The 24,595-nt window shown below is 41.5% G+C and overlaps 1 protein-coding gene across 2 annotated transcripts in view; it reads right to left on the bottom strand.

Annotated features, from left to right (window-relative positions):
- The window catches only part of unc5cb (unc-5 netrin receptor Cb), a 106,779-nt gene that overhangs the window by 2,781 nt on the left and 79,403 nt on the right, over window positions 1-24,595 (bottom strand). Inside the window, exons 5-16 of one of the 2 annotated variants that reach the window (XM_046375554.1) lie at window positions 18,535-18,715; window positions 16,724-16,891; window positions 16,297-16,461; window positions 12,527-12,583; window positions 9,768-9,959; window positions 7,963-8,325; window positions 5,773-5,860; window positions 5,459-5,630; window positions 2,010-2,243; window positions 1,200-1,349; window positions 942-1,106; window positions 287-465 (exon numbers count right to left, since the gene is read on the bottom strand). In XM_046375554.1, the coding sequence (XP_046231510.1) occupies window positions 287-465; window positions 942-1,106; window positions 1,200-1,349; window positions 2,010-2,243; window positions 5,459-5,630; window positions 5,773-5,860; window positions 7,963-8,325; window positions 9,768-9,959; window positions 12,527-12,583; window positions 16,297-16,461; window positions 16,724-16,891; window positions 18,535-18,715 (2,114 nt within the window). The remainder of the gene's footprint in view (window positions 1-286; window positions 466-941; window positions 1,107-1,199; window positions 1,350-2,009; window positions 2,244-5,458; window positions 5,631-5,772; window positions 5,861-7,962; window positions 8,326-9,767; window positions 9,960-12,526; window positions 12,584-16,296; window positions 16,462-16,723; window positions 16,892-18,534; window positions 18,716-24,595) is intronic. The other variant, XM_046375555.1, reaches the window with a different exon arrangement.

Here is a 24,595-nt window from a genome sequence, read left to right as displayed (position 1 = left end):
CAATCAAAATCAAATGAGAACTGAACTGTTATCTACAGTTTTATTCCCCATGTGATCCTGGTGCCTACTTCTGATGGGAAAATGAAAGGATTTGAATTTCCTGAAGAATAAGCAGGTTGTGTATTTTGTTGATTTCTAAAGCAAGTGACCCTTATTCCTTCATTTCATGTCTTTCATTTTCCCTTTCAAAAATGAGAAAAGCCTGTTCCTGTGGCCAGACTTTAACCACTAAGGGTCTAAATCTGAGTCACCATCTCTTTCAGACAGTCCTGTTCCTCTAACCCACCTGTCAAGGTTAAGTTTGTGGGCCAGCATCCTCCAGTCATTTCCCCTGGTCTGCGGTGCATCCAGACTGCCACACAACTTCTGTCGGATGGAGACGGGGATGCGGAAAGCATTGGGCCCCACCAGTGTGGTGATGTTACTGGCGGGGTCCAGCAGAGACGTGTCAATACTCTGGGAATCCTGCAGGGAGAGAGAGAGAAAAATAAAGGTTGATGGAGAGACACAGACTTTAGCAGACCGCATGTACATACTTTAACACCACCTCACGAAACCAAACATAATGTAGCTCAAATGGATTTGCAACACAGAAAATTTTTGTTTTTGGGTTATGTAAAAAAACATTGGCCCGCCTTCCCACCTCGTCCGTCTTTGTGGACATTACAAAAAGGTGGAACAGGACACGAGAGCGAGGTTGAACTCATTCCACCTCTCTAGCAAAAGAGAGGTAAGGAGCAGGAAATGATGGAGAATTATTTTCTTTCTATTATTATCTCTTGGTGCAAAAAACAAACAAACAAGAGGTTCAAAAGAAGACAAGAAGTTTCAAAAGTCACACTGATATTTAAAGATCCAGACAAGGAGAAAGACTCTCTTAACACGTGAAAAGTGAAAAGGTGAAAAGAGTTTAGACTGCATTCAGTAAAGTGTCGTCATACCTCTGACAGTGTAGTGTCCAGCTGAAAAATCTGCCCTTCTCCCTCCACTTGGCGAACACATATCTTACAGGCCAGGTCCACAGTGCTGGCAGAGAAGCGCTCCAGGGTAAAGCAGCAGTGGAGGTTCCTCTGCGAACCACTCCACACTTGCTGAAAGGAAAGCTCCTGCAGAGAGATGAAGTGGATAGAAGATTTGCTCTTGTGCCAGGGGAAAATCTTAAATTTTTTTGGTTTGTTTCTTTTTAATGAGCAGTTTACCTGGTACTTTGCTAGAAGTTTGCTCTTCCACAAAGTATGAGGGACATCGTGGATGGAAAGTCTCAGGTTGTGGGTGCTGTCTTTAAAGTTGAGAGTCTTTGGTTCATCCAACAACTTCCCACCCATTTGCTTCTCCATCTGTAGGACTTCCTGAATGCACAAACACACTTGTTTAGCATGTGAAACCCATGCCTATTGCCCTCAAGACAAAATGTCTACTTTTGTGCTGCTGTAAACTGTTGTTATATCCTGTTACCTCAGCAGTTTCCTGCAAATGCTCTGATATACATTCACAAATGAAATGTTTTTATAGTTTATTCATCACTTTCCCTCTGGGCTTTATGAACTCAAATCTGGACCTGCCATCTGAAACCAACTTCAATGTCATTGCAGCAAGATCACAATCGCTTCTCATTACCCATTCCCAAACTTAATAACCGTGTTTAATATCCCTGCTCAGTATAATAATCCTCTTATCTTTTCTTCATGTAGGTAGATGGAGGTATTAAACAGAGGGAGACGACAACAGTCGGGGGATAAATGTGGCTTATTTTGTGCTGGGGAAGCTGCTACATCTTTTTAGGAGCAGCGATGCTATTGTGACACACCAGCACAAAGGTTTTTTTTTTTATTCTGCCTCCCACATATCATCCGCTGGCTATGCTTCCCCACGCACACAAACATTACCAATTCAGTCACAATGGCACACTCACAAACATCATTAATACCTACAAACACACTTATTTTCTCCTACATAACCTTTTGCAAACACAGATACAAACACACAAACGTAACCCGCTGTGTGTTTACCTTGAGTGCATCCTGTGTATCGTCCAGGCAGTAGACTCTGATGTGATACTCCATGGCAGGGCAGGTGACAGGGCCGAAAATGGCTAGTTTGAGGCGCTTGGTGGTTGCAGCGCTCAGAGATTGGCCCACGAGGCAGTAGGTACCCAGCGTCTCCGTCAGGATGTGGCAGGCTTCGTCATCCATTTGGATATAGCACGGTGTGGTGAAATTTTCCTCTCCTACCACCACCACATCCTATGCAGTGGACAGGAAGAAAATGATGTTAGTGTGGGAGATGACATGCCAAAAAAAAACCCAAAAACAAACGGTAACAATATGTGGTAGTGTCTGCAGTGGGGAAAAAGCCATTATCAAGAGAAAAATGAGAACAAAACAAGATTAATAACATTTCTAACAGTGTCACTCTTGTTCTTTTCCACTCAAGTTTGTATATGTATGTATATTTTTATTTGCAGCAAGTAAGACAAGAATTTAGGTACTCGTGGTAGAGAAGGTAGTGTCTTATTAAACACCTGATACTAGAAATGGGACTTTCAAAACAAAAGCACTCCAAAATACATCTTCTATTTACATACCTTTCAGTTTAGATTAACAGGCACAGCCAGTTGAGCTCAATTTGTAGTTTTACTTGAGAAATTTGAACAATTTCCCTTTACATTTTTGTACTTAATACAAGGTAAACCAATATGCGCGGCCATTAAATTAAAAGCATAGAAACAGTCACAGTTTGTTCCGAAATTTACTTTATTCAGCTTTTGTTATTGTGACAGGACTGATCTGGTGTGTTTATGCATCACATTTGTAATAATTAAATTGTATTAAATTGAACTTTCCTGTGGCAAAATGTGTGTAATATCATTAACTTCCTCATTCTCACTCGAAACTTTCTCTTGTTTGACAGACTAAGAACTGGCTTATCTAGTTTCATGTGCAATTTGTTTTCTGTTTAACTGAAACTAAAATCTTAAATGTCATTTTAAGTGGAAAAGTAAAATCAAGGGTCATGGCCATTTCACATCGGCCCGTGTCTTTTAAATATTACACTTAGCAAGTGTGTATTACTAATGTCTGACACCCTGCCATTATGTGTGTGAGCTAATGGAAGAGCGAGGATCCAGCCCATTTGCAGCTGACCTTCCAATAGCACTAACGCCAGGACATATTTCTCTTTCATTAAGACTGTCTGATCTAAGGATGCTTATGTGGCCCACTCTCACTCTGTCTTTCACCCTTTCTCTTCATCTCTCGATCTTTCATTCTCTCTCTCTCTCTCTCTCTCTGTCTTCCTCCCTAATCCAAACACTCCTGTGAGCAGCACACTGGCATTAATTCAGCCTATTATGAGAGACAGAAGAGGAATTACAGTATTTTATTGTGAACTAGGCCGTTTAACAGCAGTATTATGGCTGATCATTAGACTCTTTAACGGCTCCTGGGGGATGGCACTGGGGCTCCTTATTGGGGGATAATTAGAACACACAGTGGAAAAGTAGGCTTTTGCTTCATACGTGTGTGCAGGCACAAACAAACGTAAAAACACACACATACACAGCATAATTTATTCACTAATTTTTGACATTATCAGCACAGATTTTTTTCTGTTTTTAGAGACATGGGAGGATAAATCTTGCAGGAGATTTACTGAGGCAGAAAGCCCCACATGTTCCTCATTATATGACCTGCTGTCTTCATCATCATCGCAGCACCATGTTTCCTCAGTGACTGTGTGTGTGTGTGTGTGTGCGTGTGCTTTGATGGGGGGGAGGGGTGTGGCATCCTGAATGCCAGTGGAACTGATTTTATATATATATATATATACATATATTCAGGAATTACTTCTTCAGGAGGAGCTCATCTCCCCTGTTTCTACTGGAGTGATGAATACACATTTTGACAGAGCCTCTAATATAAAGCAATATTTCACTCATGCAGCATGGAGGTTGGCCTCAGTGGGAAGTGAAGCTCATATACAGGAAGCTGCCGTCACCTTGGATATTACAATCTGCATTTCTGACAGGTCAGAGATGTAATCAATAGTATGCGTGTAATCACCACTGGGGACCACATCCCCTCCAATATACGAAAGAAAGTTGACCTCCTATTTTTAATATCTTTGCAATGACTGGCCACATCATCAGATTCTCCAAAAGCTGAAATAAATGTGTTTGATCCCCTCAATATTCAGTTTTAAACCCCCACCCAACGTCTGAATGAAGATTTCTGCTTTTATCAATAGTTATACTCAGTTTACACAGAGCTTTATTGGCTGCCCCAAGTAATTCATCAATGTCACAAAGGCATGTGGGGCTGGTCTGGCAGTTTTTTCTACTCCACAATGATGAACTGACAGAGGGACATATACTAGCTATAGGCTTTTGCTAAGTAGGTACATTTTCAGTGAATGACTGACTTGCAGTGTGCTTCCTAAATTCCTAAGAAAAGAAAGCTTTGCATGTTCTGCCTTTCTGGTGCTTTCCCTTCTGCTCGTCATGCTAGCCTGCGCAGATGCTTACTGTTTGGGCTTATACTTTACACGCCTTCCGCTTTAAAAAAGTCTCAGTGCACTGCCTAGTTCATTTAAAAATATGTGGAGGGAAAACTTACCAAGAAATGCTCTCTTGACAAGTAAGAAGAAGATACTAATAACCACCTACAACAAGGTGCATGTCCAGTTTGAGGTAACAGAGATTTTTAGGGAGAGAGATGACAAGTGGACAATTTCTAGTTTAAAACAATTTCTGTGAAGAGTATAGTTTCTCTACAGATGATCTCTTTGTTGGTAATTGGACTGTTTGTGTGTGTGTGCGTGCGTGCATGTGTGACAGAGAGAGAGAAAACGACGAAGAGAAGGAGAGAAGGAGATGGGCAGAATTTCACACTGCTGCCCTCAACAACCAACTTATCATCATCAGCACTGGTAATGATGGAGCTTGCAGGCACAGGGCTTCCAAAATCACAAACACGGCGCATACACATGCACACACACACAGCAAACAGCACACACGGCACACATGAACAAAAATAGGCATTCATAAAGGTATGAGAAAACAGTCTGGGGAAAAAACAGTCCCAGCCTGTTCTCTGCTATCAGAGGTTTACTATTTCAGCACCTGGTTGCAACAGGGCTGTGCTCTGAGTGCTGAGCTGCACAAACAAAACAGAGAAAGCTGATACCCTTCACCACCTCCACGCTATCTATCATCTCTTACCATTTCATTGTTTTGTTTTCACAATATTTTTACCCTTTGAACTTGGTGCTGCTGAGTAGAATTTTGTAGCCAAATCAAGGAGGGATTATTTCATGGATAAATCACGTATGTGCATCATGTTTTTATTTTAGGTGGCAAACATATCATTTTAATACTTCACGTGGCTTTTAAAATGCACATTTTCAAACTTGACCACTCCGACACACATTAGAGCCATTCATCGAGCGTCCCACATCTCACCTCCCACTGGCTCTGCTGCGAAAGGCTCTTGAGCTGGATCAGCCAATCCTGTTGGCCGTCACACACGGCACAGTGGTGCATGGTGATGATGACAGGCCGAGTCAACAAGGCCCCGGGGGGTCCGCAGCTCACCACAGGGCCCAGCACCGTTTGGCCATCTTCCACCAAAGGCCTAGAGGTGCACAGAGAAAAGCAAATATATACACACACACACAGTTTAGTGGCGAAGTCACAGCAGTCTCTGGGTGACATGACAGAGCTGACAGGGGTCAACACAGCTCTCGGGCATTGACGTGACAGGCAGCACTGCGTACCTCATGTTGTCCTTCCTCTGAACCGTCACATACATCTCGTACACTCTGCCCTGAGGAATGGCTCCGGCTGGAATAAGCAGACTCACCCCTGGAGAGCACAAAAACAGACAAACAAACATGTATATATGGCATACGTAAGAGTTGTGTCTTGTCAGGTCGGTCAATAGAGTCTTCACAAGCATTTGTGCTGTTGGTTCCGACATGAGTGTGGTGAATATGTTTCTTATGTTAAGTCAGATAGCACAGGGTCTTTATACTAGCATAAAGACTTAAAACTTTGAATATTTGTACTATATGTTTGTATTTACATGGTGAGACACAGCTACAAACCCACTCTGATATACAATATACATAAAATAAATCATTTTACTTGTAATGCATATATCTTAATGCATTACTGCCATTAATGCACCAGTAAAGAGGAGTTAAAACCCCAGTTAAACATTATTGATAATTATTTTTTGGAGAAGTATAGTTATAATTGCAATTCCTCAGGCCCATATATAAAAGCTATGGCACTTTATAGCCCTCTCCTTGGCATCAGGAAATGATGTGACATTTCATTTCTAAAATCAATGATCTCTATACTCTTCCTAACATTCTCATATTGCTGCAGCCAGCATGATTTACATTTTTCCATCTGAGATTGATTTGATATGATGTCCTGTCCAATGTATTTTTTAGAACCCTACCCCCCACATTCCCTCATGTACACACACACACACACACACACATTGGTTCCCTCTCTGGAGGGGGTTTCTCAGATAGCTCATTGATTTCCCCATGTCCTTGTACTGAACTTTTCAAAAGGTGACAGACAGCTTCTCTTGCTAGCTAGCAAAGCAATCACAACTCTGCCACAGGGACTTCTCACACGCTGCCACTCCACCTCACAGCAAAGCTTCAAAGAGATGGGAAATGCATTTTAAGATGCAAAATACCAAACAGCCACACTGACAGTGCCACAAAATATTTCATTACCCAGACACATGAACAGATCAAATATCAAATGTGCTCTTTCCTCTCCCTGTGCCTATGTAACATGATGAGGTGGCTGAGCTCAACCAGCAGCTGAGAACATTTTTACAGGAATCAAAATGAAAACAGAAAAACTTAAGAAACTTGAGAAGTCGATGTATCCTTTAATGCCTCTGCTAGTTTGTCTAAACCTGTCAACATGCATCTGTCACATGTTACAAACGGCCCACATGTATTTGAAGTGAGGGCAGCAAAGCTAATGTAAATTTGCCTGAAACAGTAAACCTCTATGTCAGTACGTTCGAGTGCACCTTAGGTATCCATCAACCTTTTGTCACACTGTGTGCAGTCAATATGCTGATAGGTTACATATGGTTTAGTGTTTTATTTCAAAGTCACATCTGTATGTGTGTGTTTGTAGACGTTATCCTGGTGCAGATGCTAGAAGCAGCTCAGATCGCAGTATTTAAACATAAAATTGTGTCTATATTGTAATTAATTGTATATAAATGTGTGTATAGTGGCTAGTCCGTTGAGCACATTCAGAGATTTACGACATTGACTAAAAGTTAGAAACAAACATGCCAATGCTCATAATTATACTGTGATTTCTGTACTTCAAAGTGAGTTTGCCATTAAATCAGCAGAGACACCAGGAAACTGCTGTGCTCAGCGTAAAAATCGACTAGAGTTTCAAGTGCCCCTTTCATGAGATCTTTAAGGGCAACATTTTGGACCGAGAACGTCATCATCAGCCTATTGTGAATGAAGAGTGGCTCCCTTCGGAGCACATGGGCAGAGCTGATGGATGATCCGCCTTCTGTGGCTGGCTGCACAGTGGAGAGGAGCTTCAGTATGCACAGATGTGCGTGCACACAAACACGTTCACATGTTCTCACATGCGCATACACACAGATGGAGAGCTCATCAAGCATCTGAAAGGAAAGCCACTGAGTAAATGAAAACATGCAGGTCCAATCAAAAGAGACAAAAGACAGCTAATGTGTTTTCAGAAGAACTATGGAAGAATCTGTTGGAATTAGCCAACTTCTCTCTCCCTCATGAATCCAAACTCATTTATTCTTTTGTTACACTAGGTTTTATCTCTGCATATTTTTAAATACACCTTGATTAAAAACATCAATATGCAATGCATCACAGATCAAAACACACACATGTGAAAATGCTTCCTCTGGCTGTTTGGCACAGTACCTGAATTAGGCACAATGAGATGTCCCCCCTGGGAGCTGAAGGAGCCCACTGCAGTACAGGATGGATCCCTGGTGCGGAGCAGAGTCTGGGTCTGTGTGCGACGGCCCATCGTGCTGTCGCTGTTGTCCAGGAGGCAGTGCGGCAGCTTAGGTGACAGTTTAGAAGAAAATTCCCCTCCGAGGTCATCCTGTGGAGTCACTAAACCTGAGGAGTTGTACACCTTAATCTTCAGGTTGGGAAGAGGGTCCAGCAGAGGGGAATTAGTCATGGGGATTTTGTCAGCCACATCATGGAGGGCGTAGACTGGGCCGCGGTACATGGCGGCTGCTGATGTCAGGTCAGGGGGTGCTGTCAGGAGATCAGCTGAAAAATAAAAGAAAGTGACATTAGTATTACAGAGTCTTAGGAAAAATATTGTGGTCATCATATACTTTAAATGTGGAGAAGCTGAAAACCAAAATAACCACAAGGAAATGAAGTACTGGCAGCAATCAGCAGGACTGCCGCCTGGCTTCACTCATCTGTTTTTCACTCATTAGGAAAGTCCACTTCACCACCAAGAAACATTATTCAGTCAGGGAAGTTAAAGGCGCAGCTGTGATTCATGAGTAACAGATGGCATCACTAGCACTCAGTTCACCCGGTAGGTATGAGGATGAGTTTTCAATAGCTGGGCTGAGTGGGTGGAGCAATAGCAGTGGGAGCTCTCTATTCTACAGCTCCTCCATAGCTTTCAAACTCAGCGTATAGAAATGATACAAATGCCAGTGAAAGTCACAAACATTGGTGTGTATGAAATATATACGTTTTTAGCAGTAGTACAACAGTTGTAGTAGTAACAGTGGCAGTAGTAGTGGTTCTATTATTATTTCTTATGCTATGAATGCATAAATCACTGTAGGTATCAATGTGGTAACAATTTGGATTACTGTTATCGGTTAAATAAGATTAAATTCTGACTTTGATTGTTACAATTCAACTAAACTATTTAATGTTATTCTTTTATAATTTGTTTTACTTTTGAGCAAAGCGTAAATCTGCAAACTAAGTGCCCGTTGTTTGCACACGTCTTTTTCACCAGTTTGCTGCTGGATTAGCATACATTTTGATGTGATCGACTCTCGCACTGAAAAGTACACCAACTTAAAGAGCACATTTAGCTCTAAATACAAACTGCACAATTGCTGACCAACTAACTATTTGTCCTTCTTAAGTGAATGTTATTTTAAATCCTAAAATATAAAATTTTCCTATCTCTGCTGTATCTTTCTTTATTTCATGTGACTGACTATTTAACATAATTACCCTGAACTGTCTGTTTTCCTGCTGTCTTTCTGTCCAGCTCACTGCCACCTGTCCTCATTCCTGCAGTCTTACTTTTAAGTCCTGTGTCACCAGCCAAAATCTAATTACGGCTTAATATGCGACATACAGACTGGCCTTATTATGCCTTAATGATGGGGCATAGTTTGGCCTCCCATCACAACGACATGCATTTTAATAGTTTCATCATTTAGCCAGCACAAACATTCTCTCTGTCTGTATTGCTCTCACAAGCTCTGCTGCTCATCTGCACTAAAAATGGCACATTTAATTCACTAACACATATGTTCAGTATCTCAGATTAAGGCTATAAATTTGTAATGCAAGCAATCCATAGTACCTGACAACACAGGTGTGCTGTTTATGGCAGGGAGGACTGAACTTCAATACTTTTTTTTGCCACTGAAAATATATGCACACAGACACACACTCATAAATGCAGGCAAACACACACAAAAATAAACACCTCCCCTGTGCCCCACCTTTGCGGGCAGTTTTGATGCTGACTGGCTGGAAGCCTCCATTGAGGGCGGAGGTATCAATGATGTCGGAGTCGAAGTCGCGGTGGTTCTTCCTGTAGATGAAGAGCGCCACGACGACGGAGATAACCAGGCACATGATCACCGCTATGACGATGCCCACATACAGAGCTACATCATCTGTACTGGGGGCCACTGGGGGGAGGAGGAGGAGGAGGAGAAGGAAGAGGAGGGAGGGATTGGAGAAGAAAGACAAAAGACAGAGAGAAAAATAGTCTTTTAAGATCTCATAAGTTCACATCAATAGTGTTAAGCTTTCTTTCCCAATAAGCAGGAGTTGTGATGAAGCCATTATCAGTAGACTAATATCCTGGTTTTAGATTGAGCCGGATATTAACAACCATCTACTGGGAAATAAATGTGTACCGTACATCTCTTGTCTTTTTTTTTTTCTTTTTTTTTGTGGTTAATGCTGGCCTGCTGGGTGTTGATGAAATAATATAGTGCACTCTTAATTGTCAAAACTGAAAAGAGATAATGATGCATGTGCTACACCCATATAGCGGTGAGACTGACGCACAGCACTTTTACAAGTCACAGATTAAAATTTTTTGCATTGTGTTGTGGCTGTACACTACATGTCATAAAGATAATAAGAAACCGAAAAGTAAAAACAATGATGATAAACTCTTCTCGCAACGGCACAATTAATAAGGACGGCTGCTCCAGTGCAACCCAATGACACACTGTCCTAACAAGCAGGCTCAGAAGCGAGATCAAAAGTCCTGAAGACGGAGATAGAGATGTTTTCATCTTCAAATTACCGTGCTCTGTGTTGGAGTTCAGAGTCTGTCTCTGTCTTTGTTCTTACACACTGAAGATAACATCTAGACATAGCTTGCATTTCTCAAATTGTCTTTCATCTCTGTCTCCCTCCCAGAGTCTTTCTGTCCATTTTCCAGCTGGAAAAACCTCTGTGATTAGTAGGCCTGGCATGGATACAGTGGCTGTTGGAAACACAGACTGAGACAGGCACACATTACAGATCAGACCTTTTAATGGATGCCTACTGACAGTCTGAACTCTCTGTAGTGTTTGGTAAAGAATGTCCTTCACTGTCACCAAGTTGACAAATGGGGAGAAACTCTTCTTTAGAGGTAGTGAAATGCCAGAGGGCATGTACAAGCCTGCATGTGTGTGAATGCACACTGCAAATGTCACAGGGCTCTGGGAAAAGTCAGACCAAAGCATATAAACACATTTTTATTGATGAGAAAATGAAGTTGTTTTGATGAGAGAAATTTCTGCTTTTGACATCATTTAAGTATGCAAATAGAGCAGAATCTGCACCAGTAGATGGCAGCATGAGCCACAGATCCCTACACAGCAGTTCAAGGCATGCATGATGGCCGAGGATTTGTGTAAATTAGCCTCATGTGTCTCAGGGATACAGATGGCACTCAATCTGTGTCTCTTGTGTTCCCTTGCACAAAGGAGGAGAAAGGAGAAGAGGGAGAAAAGATAATAAGAATGCTTTTCTGACAGTTGAAAGCCTCAAGGTCTCCTAGAGTAAAAATGCATAGCTTCTTTTTCTCCAGCTACGACTTATATAAATATATATATTTTTTATTTTTATTGAACAAGTTAACCACTTATATTGTACCACGTAGCATATAGTCAATTTTAAATGAAAATGAAATTGGGTATGACCTTCAACAGGGCAACCCTTTTCACTCACAATGAAAACATAGTGATTAAACAAGATGATTCTAATACTTTAAAGACTTCAGTCCCCAGGAAAGACATGTGTGGATTGGCCCTCTCTATTCAGCCTTAACTGAGACATCACATTAAAGAAGACTGTCAGGGTATATCCTCATGTATGTTAGTCCTCTGAGCCTTCCCCTAGCGCAGACATGAACAGAAAACTGAGCAGGCAGGCGATGATGAAAGTCTGAAAATGTAATTTCACTGTGCTTCCTCCACCAAGCTTCCCTGCAGTTATTTAACATATATCCCCTCGAACAGTCGAACAATCTTCCATCCACGCTTTGATGATAAAGGCAGCAACCTGCTAAGTGTACGCATTAAAATGTATCACTTAGATTAATACATCCCTTTGAACATGAGCCATTGTCGAAGATGGAAAAAGTACAAGAAATGGAAATGAAAGGGATTACTGAACACTCCATTCTCTGCGAGAACGCAGAGATTTACAGAGGCAGAGTGAGATACAAAGAGGGAAAAATATTCGATATATACATAGAGAATGACAGTGGGTTAAATTATTTTCCAGACTCGGTGCTTGACCTGACAGTGAGGCAAAGTGTCAGAGTGAAGTTCATCAGGAGCAACAGGGTAAAAGGCAGTGTCAGCTCTGAGTTAGACAGCAGTAACGTGGCTGTGAACAGGCAGCCAGCAAGCAGACGCACATTATGAGAAAGGACAGAACGGAAATCAAAAAAGGAAATGCCCTGAGGTGGTTCTGTGAAGGAAAAAAACAAAACCAAACAGAAGAGCAGCAATGAAAAATAAATGGACATGAAAAAACAATGGCAAACTTTTTAAAATATGTTTTTAATGCAAAAACTACCATTTTGCTATTTGCATAAAGTCAATATTTTCTGATGAATTATCTGGGATAACTGATGGCAGATTTGTTGTGCACAACCTGGCAATAAACATTAGAGACAAAGACAGACATGAGAACAAATGTCGAAATAATATATAAAAAATAAATGAATAAAAAAATGATAACTCACATGAATTTCCAAAATCACTCTTGTCTTTTGCCTCAGAGGACTTCTGATATAAGGAACCTTGAAGAGAGGAAGGGATTGCGGATGGGAAACAGAGTAGAGGAGGCAAGGAGGAGGAGACGGGGATTGGACAGGAGAGGAATGATGAAAATCAAATTTAAGCCAACAGAAAAGCAAACTCAACAAATGAGACAGAAACAAACTCATGAGTAGGAGTGATGACACAGGGGAAGTGATCTTTCTTGATTTAGCCCCTCCTCTTCAGATTGGTGTACAGAGTATAGAGATGGATGTGAGAAGTAGGGGAGGACATGGCGGTTCTGAGGGAGTGGCATGATCCATCAACTTGGCTTAGTGCCTCAGCAGCAGAAGGACTGATGCTGGCAGGTGAGGGGAATGGAGGGGTTGATAAAGTGTGGGCTCCAACAGAGTCAATAGAACCAACAGCTATGCATCTGTCACTAGAAGGTGGATGGAGAGGGTATAGTGCATAGGATGAAAGGAACGATTCTGTTAAGAAAACAGGAAATAAGGAAAGCAGGAAGAAAGGTTGAAGCAGAGAGACGAACAGAGAAGTCGTCCACATATGTGGTATTTGGCCCCAGCTGGGCTTTGTTGTGGCATTGAAGTGAAAAAGAAAGCAGTGCAGAATGGCAGCCAGGGATAGGGAACTAGTACACATAATATTCAGTCTCCCTGGGACATCCATAAACAACTATACAAACAATGAAGTCCTTATTGGAGAGGGAGAGAGCCACGGGCAGACAAGTGGACCGACAGGAAAATCAATGACTTGATAGATGGGACTGGTGTGTACATGTAATCAGGCAATGGGGAGGCCGGGCGGGAGCAGGGGGAGGTGACTGTCAGGGTCAGTCTAACTGATGGCCCATTTGAACCCATCCTGTAGAGTTTCTATTCATCTGTCCGTCTACAGTTCCGCCAGAGCAAAAGCATGCTTCAGTGGGTGGGCTCCAAAGGAAACCTCAGATCCCCAGACAGACAAAGATTATTCTTTCCTGACAACATAGAGCTGGGGAAGAAGGGAGGCAGGAAATCATTGTCTGTGTTTCAGCCATTACTTCGTTGAATATGGCAGAGCTCCAGAAGCACAGGGTTACTGTTGTCTGGCAAAAGTGATGTCATTAGAAAAAACACCAATTCTGCTTTTTGGCAGAGAATTCACGGTACGTTAACTCAAACTGCGGATTATATATCGCACATATTTATTTATGTTTAATCAACACTTTTCAACCCCTTATAAAAGTTATGTAAATAACCAAAGTTCTTGGAATGCTGAAGTCACCCATAAGTTTGTGATTTTCCAGCCTCTGGTGTCTGACAGCAATAAAGCATTTGCCCTTGCTGGGGTAGGTGATCCCCTTTCTCTCCATCAATATGTCAAGAAAATGTCATGTCTGAGAGCAGGGTTACCAAAAGATTGGAAAACAACATCGGAATCAAGGAAGACAGACCACAGAGGGAGCGAAAAACAAAAATCTAGTCAGGGCAGCCTCAGTGAACTGTGAAAACTATACTCTTGTGCTTGAGTTGAGAAGTTCTATCTGAACAGGCAGAGTGCAACCTCTCCAGATCAATCTGTGGGTGCTTAACTTTGTTAAATCCAATCCCCAAACTCCTGGACAGTTTAAATGTGATAAACAAGCTGCAAAGTAAATTATAACAAAACTCTTTCCTTTTTGACTCAGGTCAGTTGTGTTTTCACAGTGCGCAGCGATGGAGGCTGAGCATCATGAGTTCTATTTCCAGCTCAGGTTGTATCAAATTCCTCTGCCAGATTTTTGCGATGGATTGCAATTGAAATGATTTAAATAAATTCAAACAACCGAAAATAAGATCAAGCTGCAATGGAATCCAGAGACACGTGTTTGCTCAGATCCCAGCCCTGCACTGGAGGGAGCAGATCAGTGGTCCGAGGTGAGTTCAGATTGCACACAACTTCCATTCCCAATCATATTTGCCATAATGTGAGCTTTTAGATAATGGGCCATTCTCCTAAATGCTAGTGGAAATGGTCATTAGCATTGACATAAGTGGCTTCACCCTCTTAGCTTCCAAAAAAAATCAATCCCTGAAATGATCCTAAATCTATATCATTATGGCCTTATATTCTCTGCAAACTGGCCATCAATCTACCAAGAACTAATGCTTCTGAGATAGGCTGAGTCGCACGGGGAGTGCAGTGGGTGGGGAAGTGTGGAGTGAACGTACGTTGTGCCGCAGAGGGAAATAAAATAAGATGAATAAGACAAATAAGAGCAGGTCTTCTTGTAGATTGCTCCCTGATGTTTCTGTACACTGCAGACATATGACCTTGGCTATAAAACAAGCTAATGTATTTCTCTGATGCTGAAATTAAATGAAACCATTGCACGCTGAAGTCATAGTTTCCTGTCAGTCTTCAGTACATATGGACACACAGTACAGTATGGGTTTACTCAGGACAGAAACATGGAGATCCTCCAGCCAGCAGCGTCTAAAGATGCATATTGACTGCCAATGTGATGTCAACCATAACCTACATGATGTCGACACCACGCTGCAGGTAGCAGTTTACAACCCCATGGTGCAGCAAAAATCTCAGATCAGCTGCACACAGTGACGGCCAGCTGCATCATACTCTAGACATCCAGCAGCCGAGCCTCTGTTATATTATTCGTGTCACAATCACCATCTGTAGTAGGTTATACACACGATGGAGGCATCTGTGACAGCGTGTGGGTCTAATACCTCCAAAGATGTTTATTGGAGAGGACTTTCATTAAACCAGACACAGACTTTAACTCAGTTACAGTGCAGTTTTCCAGCTATCTCTCTCATCCTCTTGCTATTACAGGCACAGAAAACAGGGCAAATGCTCTTTTAGCAGATGAAGTTCAGGGCATCAGATACTGTAGCTTCTTGATGCTGCAGTGAAAACACACACACACACACGGATCACAACTTCTACAGCATGATTCAAATCTGTGAATGTATAATAAAGGACAGGGAGCAGGATTTTTTTTGGAAAATGCTATTTTAAAACTTGCTTGGAAGACAGAGAAGCAACCGTTTATTGGCTACACTAAAAATCTGACTTTGGTCTCTTTTTTTGTTGTTGTCGTTTTGTTTTTTTTTTTCTGGCAACAAAACAGTAAAACCAAGAGATTGTCGTGAATGATTGCAAGAGCAGAGAATTACATGCAGTAGCTGCTCACTTTCTAACACATGTAATTGCCAGCACTTTGTGGCCTTGTGTTTCCTCTCATTGGGCTTAAGGAATCCAGAGTTTTTAAATTAAGGTAGTAATCAAAGCTGCCTGGTAGTTGTGACCCCCCTTATGTAATTACAATATAATCACTTATTATTATTTTATATATAAGTCCCACATGCTTAGCTTGTGACAAGGATAATTACTTAGAGTGCTTCCCCATGTGGTCAAGTCTTTCTTTAACATATACTTATATTTCAGCTGACACAGGAAAAGATGTGCAGTCACTTCTGCTTTGATCCAACAGCTTTTACATATTATGCACGTGCAAATAAAGAGATCGAGTGAAGAAGACAGAGAGACAGGCATTTAGGCGTGTCTCATTGTTTATATTGGAGTAAAGTGAAACAGAGTGAGCGAGCGACAGGGTGAGCATGTCATGTGGCGAAGTGAAACACAGTGTGGCGATGAAAGAGCAGAGTGAAACTCATGGTCAAAAGTCGAAGGGATGTCTTTGGTCGGCAGGTCAGAGGGAGTAGCAGAGGATTAGTCGGATACTCACTCTGCATGCACAGCCCATCGGTGCAGTTCTTGGACTGGAGAACCATGCCCTCACAGTCCTTTCCCCCGTTTTTGGGTGCTGGAGCGCTGCATTCTCTCCTCCTCCAGTGGGTGCACTCTGTCCCACAGGTAGACCACTTACTCCACTCTGTCCACAGGCCATCCACTACCACACAACAGACAAGGACGGACGAGGGTAGAGTGAATGAAATGGCAAATGAGAAAATGAGTGTATGAGTGGGTGAGTGGATACGTGATTCGAGACAGCGGGAGACATGTGGGAGAGAGACACACACGTAAGGGTGGAGGCACAAACAGAGCGAAATATGCAAACACAGAGCTGTATCAAATTTTATGTATTTCATTTATGTGCACCTATGCCCTTTCCACCGACTTCTTAGTGGGTGTATTGTAATTTCATGCCATACCTGGGCAGAGGGGATTACACGGCAGCTTCTGGATGCCTTGCCCTTCACAGATGGCGCCACCGTTGAGCGGAGCAGGGTTAGTGCAGCTGCGTGTGCGTTTCTGGTATCCACGGCCACAGCGGCTGTTACACACTGACCACTCCGTCCATGTTGACCATCCACCATTCACTAGAATACAAAGTAATACAGAGTGTCAGGATATTACTTTAACTGATTCCTGTTTGTTCACTTATGAAATGGTAATTTTAGTCGACATTTTTAAAAGCAAGCAACAAAGTGCTTTATAAAAAGGACACAAAATCAGTTAAGATTGGGGTGAAATGTAATATATATGAATTAAGAATAAATAAAACACAATTTACCAAATAAAATCAAAAATACAAAAGCACAGAGAGGTGCAATAAAAACATTTGGATTTGATTTGTGCCTATCAGTACTTGATTAACTGATATCCTTTGAGTCTTGGACATCCCAGCACATGATCATCTGCCCCGCTGTAAAAAGTGAGTTTTTGTGATTTGACCCAGAAATTTCAGGTCTTTACTTTGCCTGGCAGCCAGACAGTAAATTCTGGTTAGATTGCTACATTTTCCATTCACTGATTCCTCCTAACGCCTCTCTTCCCTCTCTCATCCATCTCTGTCAGCAACTAAATCCAGTACAGAGTGACACCAGGGCTTGTGGCTGAGAACAAGTCTGTGGCATTTGAGATGGTGAAACGGGGCCCCTTGGAGCCTCTGACTTTCAAATGTGACTTGCTTATGAGTAAAGCCCAAATTATTGGACTCTAGGGAGAAGACTGCCAAAGCCCTACATTTCTTTACTGTCTGCTTTCTTTCCTCCATGGATTATGGATCTATATTCTCTCTCCTCTGTCTCTTTCTCCCTTTTTTCCTCTTTTGCTGCCAGCCTGTTTCCAGTGTCCTTGTAGCATATTGGGCTGAAATCCTCTGGGCTAAAAACACACTGCCTGTCCTTCTCACTTTTATATCACGAATGTCAGACACAGTGGGGCAATAAGTGTGCTTACAAATACAGTACAATTGTGTATTAGTGTGTGATTATGCCATATTGGATAAAGAAGCAGGGATGGTCCAAACAGATGCCGTCGCTTTTCATACATTCCCTCAAGAATGAGCAGTTCTTTGACACTTGGATGGCAATCTTTGTCCCTGAAATCTTTCACTCTCTTTCTATATCATCGTTCCACTGATCACCCCTATTCACCTTGTCCTCAGTGTTCACTTAACTGTAACTGTAGTAGATAAACAAAACAACAAGGATGCTAACAATACCACACCACCAATAGATTTGAAACGTAACCCTGGTTAAAGTATCAGTTTCAAGCAGTTGTTCATTCTGTCTGAATATGCATCGCCTCCAGCAGGTGTTGAAGTTCAACTTCACAGCTATGCTGTGCAATAACTGTCATGTTAGTTGATGTTAGGGAGACAGGGGGTGAGTCTGTGTGAAACAACAGCGGGGGTCTCTTTAAGTATGGCTCAGCCACATCAGCACCTTCCTCGCAGTTCAGACATTCACAAATCTTCCAGTCTTTGTACACCTTCTGGCAGAAACAAAATGGGTGTTACACACTGCAGAGAAGAGGGATTTTCTTTATGTAAAGTTACTTTGAAATTTGTTTTATTTTTGAATTCAGCTGACTTCCTAGAAGAATTCAACAGTTTTTCCTTTTGTTTCACTGGTGTCTGACTTAACTGACCCCTCATTTAGCCAGTATGGAGGACCACTGCTTGCAGGTCAGGAGATGTTGGATGTCATGGACTGTGTGTGATAAGAGCATAGTTTACCATAGACGATAACCGTGGCAGTTGTGCTGCGTCTCTTGGCCACAATGTTTTTAGCCACACAGGTGTAGTTGGCCGTGTCAGAGAGGCGGGCCTGTTTGATGATCAGGTTATGGTCGATGGTGATGTAGAAGTTCCTGTCATCTGCTGGATCAATGACCTCCTCATTCTTTAGCCACTCCACCTGCGGAGAAGAGAAAGAAGGGAAGTAGAAAGAGAAGAAAGCACAACATGAAAAAGAGTAGACAGACAGCTCAGAGAAAACAGAAAGCTATTTCAAACAGAACCTGTGAGAGAAGATATAAGACGGGTCGACCTTATTAAACTGCAGAGAAATCACAGAAAAGTGTTTAAACAGCTATAGTTTTTTTGTCTCTGTCTAACCTCTCAAATAGCAGTGAGTGCCAGGATTAGAGACACAATTGTTTATGTCTCTGAGGTCCTGCTACAAAAAGTCAATATCTATCATGCTCTTTTTATTCTCCCCCAAGAACAAAGCACTACAGTAACAGCAGCATTGCCAGACAACAGAGAAAAGAAAACTCTCCACAATTCCTGAAGCTGAGAGGCTCCCTGACCTTTCCTTATGAGTCTCATTTCTCTAAATGGTACTGATATTGAACTCCTAGCACTATCACAGAACAGAGGACCATATAGATCATTTATTTGGCTCCAAATCACTGAGATCCTTTCTCTCTTCAAGGGGTGTAAAGGTTTGGAAAAGAATAACACGTGTCGACTCGCGCTCTGCAGCTACACTCATTCAAAATATTTCCTGGTTCTCTGGTTTTCTTCAAAGAAGCTATGCAGTGATGAAACGGCCTGGAAAATAACTAACTTCCTGTGTATTGTGATATCCCATGAGGAGCATTGCCTGATAAGAGAAAAGTCACTGAGGAGCAGTACAAGCAAAGATAAGCAGGATTTTTTTATAAATAGTCTTTCTCATGAGAGATAAAGTATCTTAACAAAAAAGTGGGGGAATAACCTGATGTAAGGCCTGCCAAGACAAAACAGTGTGTGGGCTCACTGTTGTTGGATTTCAAAAGAAACAACACAGAAATACCATGTAGTGGTGCAGATGTGTACAACACACTGGCCACTGTTGGAAGACCAGCATTGTAAGAACTTTCTCAAAAGAGAAGATAGGCTGATTGTGACTTGCTCTGGGTTACACGCATCACCAGCTTCACTATGTCTGTGTTAGCTCGAGATGACAGATATCAAAGATGCCATCAGCGTCACACCTCAGCAACAGGGCCGGCTCTTTTATCCAGTGGGGACACATGTCTTAAGCTAAGAAAAAAATATTTTCACTGGTACTTAAAATCTTTTGTGTTTAACCTATTCCTAACCCTTCTTCAAATCAATGCATACAGCATTTCCATTGTGCAGCTTATAAGATGCTCATCTTCATGACAAACTGACATCTGGACAAACACTGAATGCAAACTTCATATCAGCAGAGCATTACAGTAAACCTCTGCAAGCATGATGTATATTCTCTGCTGATTTGGAGCTTGTAAGTGTGTTTCTCTGCATAAACATGTGCCAGCTAAATCAATTTCATGGAGCCAGAACGGGTAAAATTCCCCTTGCAAGATGTCTACAAGCTGAAATTAAACCTCTCTCTCTCTCTCACACACACGCACACACACAAGTGTAATGCAGTAAAGTGCCGCATGACGTCATTGGCGATGTCACTCACTCAGCTTGTTTTTGGACTTCATCTTCACTCCTCAGCCCGATGCTACAGCTTTATAAGCATCTCTTGCCGCACAAAAACAAAAGCATGTTTTCATATTAGCCCTAAATGATTCAATTTAATTCATTACCAGACGCATAAGGAAAACAACTTTAATATTATACAAGTCAATGAGAGATTCCGTATGAAGACACAAGACACACATCTAATCTGTGTTAACAGTAGATATGCCTTAATGCCATTTAGGCAGCAATGAAGTCATTGTGAAAATTGTCATTGTCAGCTAACTTAAATCTGCGTAGGTAAAAATATGTTCAGTAAGAAGGAATGGTGCAAATAACTCTTCAGTTTGAGAAAATTTATAGCAACTTAAAGCTAAGCCTGTGTTAAAGGTTTATATAATTAGATATTTCGGTTTGTGCTGTTGAACTGGCTTTAAGCTTTAATTTCATTGCATCTAATCTGTTGTAACATCTGCTGAGGTGGCAGTTAGACATCTGTCATGACTTTCAGAGGTGGAGCACCAGAAGAACTTAATAATAACTCACTAAACAGTAGCTTCTGGTGATACCAGAGACATTTTAATCCCTGACATTTCAAGATTTAAAACATCTTGTATAAAGCCCTGTTATTATACACACACAAGCATAAAGTAAATAATTGCTGTGAATTATGCATGATGCACTATTAACACTACATCATTATAGATTGCGAGATGCCTGCAGTGATCACAGTGAATACATCAATGTATTTATTGAATAAGGCCTCCATAGATTTTTGCGTGTGTGTTTTTGTTTTAAAGGATCACCATCAATCTCTAATACTGAATGAAAGTAATAAAAATGACAAATACGGCCAGAGAGAAGAGCCCTCATGTTCAGAGAACAAAGATTTGACAGTGATCTGACTGCCATTTTGCGAGTCCTTTGTTCCCTACGTAATGATGAAAAGTGAGGAAACGCAAATCAAATAAAACAAATAAAGATGATGCAAACAAGAGAAACGGTGGCTTTTGCTGACATGATAAATATTTTGTCTTTTAATGCTCACGTCAGTGTGCATTGAGCAGTGGCATTAGGAAGTAAAAGGTCTGTTCTTCGACTGGAGATTGACACTGACATACAAAGAGGAGGTTATCCAATTTTGCACCAATCACACAGGCAGCCCCTCCAAATGTACTGCATTCAGATGTCAAGAGCACTTTTATATGAGAAGGTAATTAAAAATTGAACAAAAGAGCTTTTGAGCGCAGATGGAGAGGTGGGAGGGAGACAGAGTGACGAGAGATAGAAAGTGGTAGAAACTTATGTCAGAAGTGGAAACGTGTGTGTGTGTGTGTGTGTGTGTGTGAGAGAGAGAGAGAGCAAAAGTGAGCAACAGTTCACACATCATTTATTCCGTAGGGACTATAATTGGGACTCATTAATAAAACCAGAGATGAAAAGGTAAGCCAATCTCTACACCACACTTCTGAAAAGATTTTAAATGATTAAAATTCAGCTGCGGACTACATCTCATATAGCAGTTATCCAACTTTCCCTCATGCCAACGGACTCAAACATGCACACAGAGATACACAAACTTGCACACATATGCAAACACAGCCACACACTCGCAGCTCGTTAGCGTCTGATTGGCAGCGAAACATCCGGAGAGGTAATTGGCACATTTCTTGTCATTAACGAAGGGAAATTGCCACATGTCAGCTGTCATAAAGAGCGGGAGTCTTCCTGTCTCATTGGAGGCAGCCAAGTGACAGAAAGAGAAAGACAGATGGAAAGCTAAACCTAGAGAGGAAGACAAGGAGACAGACAAAAAAGAAAGACAAGTAGGTGCAAGACAGAGAGGAGCAGGAGACAGATGAGTGAGAAGGAGAGCAGGTGTACATGCAGGAGATAGTCAGTAGTGTGACAAAATAAATATGATACATCATCACTGAGAGGCAAGAAAAAACAAGACAGCACAAAGACAAGGAAGGGGGCATAGAGGAAAAACAGGAACAAAAAGGTGACTTTATCTTGAAGAAGTGAAAACTAAGAGTGAGAACGGAAAGGCAAAGACTAAAACGAGAAGAGACAAGAAGAAAGACATCTGACTGAGAAGAAACAGCATTTCATCTCTTGAGCTCTGGAAAATTCACAGAGCAGGATATGGTTTGAAGAAAAATACTAAAGACAAGAGCCCTAATTCATTCAAGTGGTCAAGCAGACAGAAGAGGCCAGAGATGGCCTGTAAACATACTGTTTTTAGCCGAAATGTGAGTGGTGCTGTCTTTTACTTAGACTGAAACTCAGTCTCATAGAAGCTGGAATCTCTGAAGTCTGTATTTCGAGACCAAATAGGAAATAATGGTTCATGAAAAGGTCTTTTGCCTTTGAAAGGCTTCTCTAAGGTGCAAGACTGAGAAAAGCAGTTTTCTTTTGCCCATGTTTTTATTTCTTTGAGACCACAGTGCATTGTGCACAAGTACTTTTTTATGGATTTAAAGCATTTTCAGCTGATGCTCAACAAGTGTCAGGAAAAATACCGAGTCATATCACCCACATAAATTGGAACATTAAAAAAAAGCTTAGCAAGCTGTAAATGCAGGAAGCCAGTCTGTTTGTTGTTGTAGAAAAGTTCAGATATTAAGGGCTCAGTCTAGTATAAACCAAAAGAAACTTTTTATCTATGCAATACAGTACAAGGTCACCACTGAAGACACATTGTTCTCCAGAAGGAAAGAAGTTTTACGAAAGTTCAAGTTTTGCATATTTTGCATCATTTTAAGCACAAAATAGAGGAAAGTGTCAAGACCAGCAGAAACAAGCAGTGTGAAAAAAGAGTGTATTATCACCTTATCAATTATCAAAGGCAAACAACTAAAAAGCTTACACAGAGTAAAATTGAAAGATCTTTGTGTACATCTGATTCTCCAAGTCCAATATTCATCTTCTTTTTGGCTCTGGTTTTGGTCTCTACCAACATGTTTCTCTTTAGTTCCTAAATGCCCCACCATGTTCACGAGCTAGTTGCCAGCTTTGTCTGTCTGCTGTTTGGTGCTGGGAAGGTAGCATACACTTTCTAAAAACTTAAAAGAATAGCTCTCTGCGATTAAAAATGATGCTTCTGAGACTGTTGAAAGTGAACCAAATACAGCCAAGTTGCACCAAAATCAATCTGCAGTTGCAGTATTTGACAGTTGCTTAGCATCTGTCTGACTGCACCTTGAACTATAAGCAGGTATCATGGCAATTGATTTGTGATAAATGTGAGCTTTAGTTTTACACATTTATCTTTCAGAACTTTTGAGGAGCCCATTGTGGTGGTTTACATCATTATCCAGATCCTGAACTAGAATGCAGCTTCCATGTCTTTGCAGTCACCTTTTCTCCCATTAGCAAACATAACTGGCTGCAGACCTGGCTAGCCATGTAGGCATGTAGGAGGAACCACTGAGTAGGATGTTTTTGTTCTCTGCCAGGGTGTGCCAGTACAGCACTAATTAGCCCAATATACAGAACACATTGTATACAATTCACTTACTTGTTAAGAACCAGCGCAAGGCAAAACCATTCATTACTCATTGCTGTTGTGTCAGAAATAGAATGTGCAGCAGGCTGTGGGGGTGTAGAGGGGTGTGAAAAGGAAGAACAGGGAGGGGAAAAAAATGTTCCACAGAAATGTGCAAGACTCCTCTACAGAGAAGACATTATAAGCTCTTCTGTTTTTTCCAAATGAAGTCTAACTATCTATCCATTGTAATTTATTCATTTCACAGCTCATATCCACTCCAGGCTTGAATGACACACCTGGAGAATGTGACATAAACGGTTACAAACTGGTTGCTCAATCACTCACTACAAGACAACAAGCCATATGCTTTGCATCTGCTTGTATGACAAGTATGGAAATGTAACTTACATAAATATTAACAAGCTAAAAAGCACGAAGGTGTGATGTTGTGAGATGTGTTTGGGAAAAAGTGTTTTGTGTGTGTCTGTGTCTGTGTGTGGAGGCAGGGAGGGGGGTTAGGTTAGGTAACAGAGGTGGAGGTGAAGTCGTTACTGCTGCAGGTGTCCATACAGAAGACGGATCACTGAGACTCAAGCCGGGAGTAATGGCCTCCTCCAGCTCAGTCCTGCCTAAAGCTCTCGACAGTCTTCTGAGGGAGAGTAGCCATTTCTTAAACAAGCTCCAAGGCCAGCCAGACACTTCACTGCTGCAACACAACTCTCTCTGTTTTCTCTTCCACAGTTTATACGCCTCTTAAAATATGACTCCTAGACTCACTCACTGCCTACAGAACAACAGACTGAAAGTTGTGGGTAGTTTGTTTTCAGCACTCTCTCTTATCTGTTTGGAAGGTATCAGAAAAAT

Source organism: Scatophagus argus, chromosome 20, assembly GCF_020382885.2.
Source record: "Scatophagus argus isolate fScaArg1 chromosome 20, fScaArg1.pri, whole genome shotgun sequence".
In the NCBI taxonomy this organism is placed as follows: domain Eukaryota; kingdom Metazoa; phylum Chordata; class Actinopteri; family Scatophagidae; genus Scatophagus; species Scatophagus argus.
The sequence above is the reverse complement of the archived record's forward strand: the minus strand, read 5'-3'. Positions and strand labels throughout refer to the sequence as shown.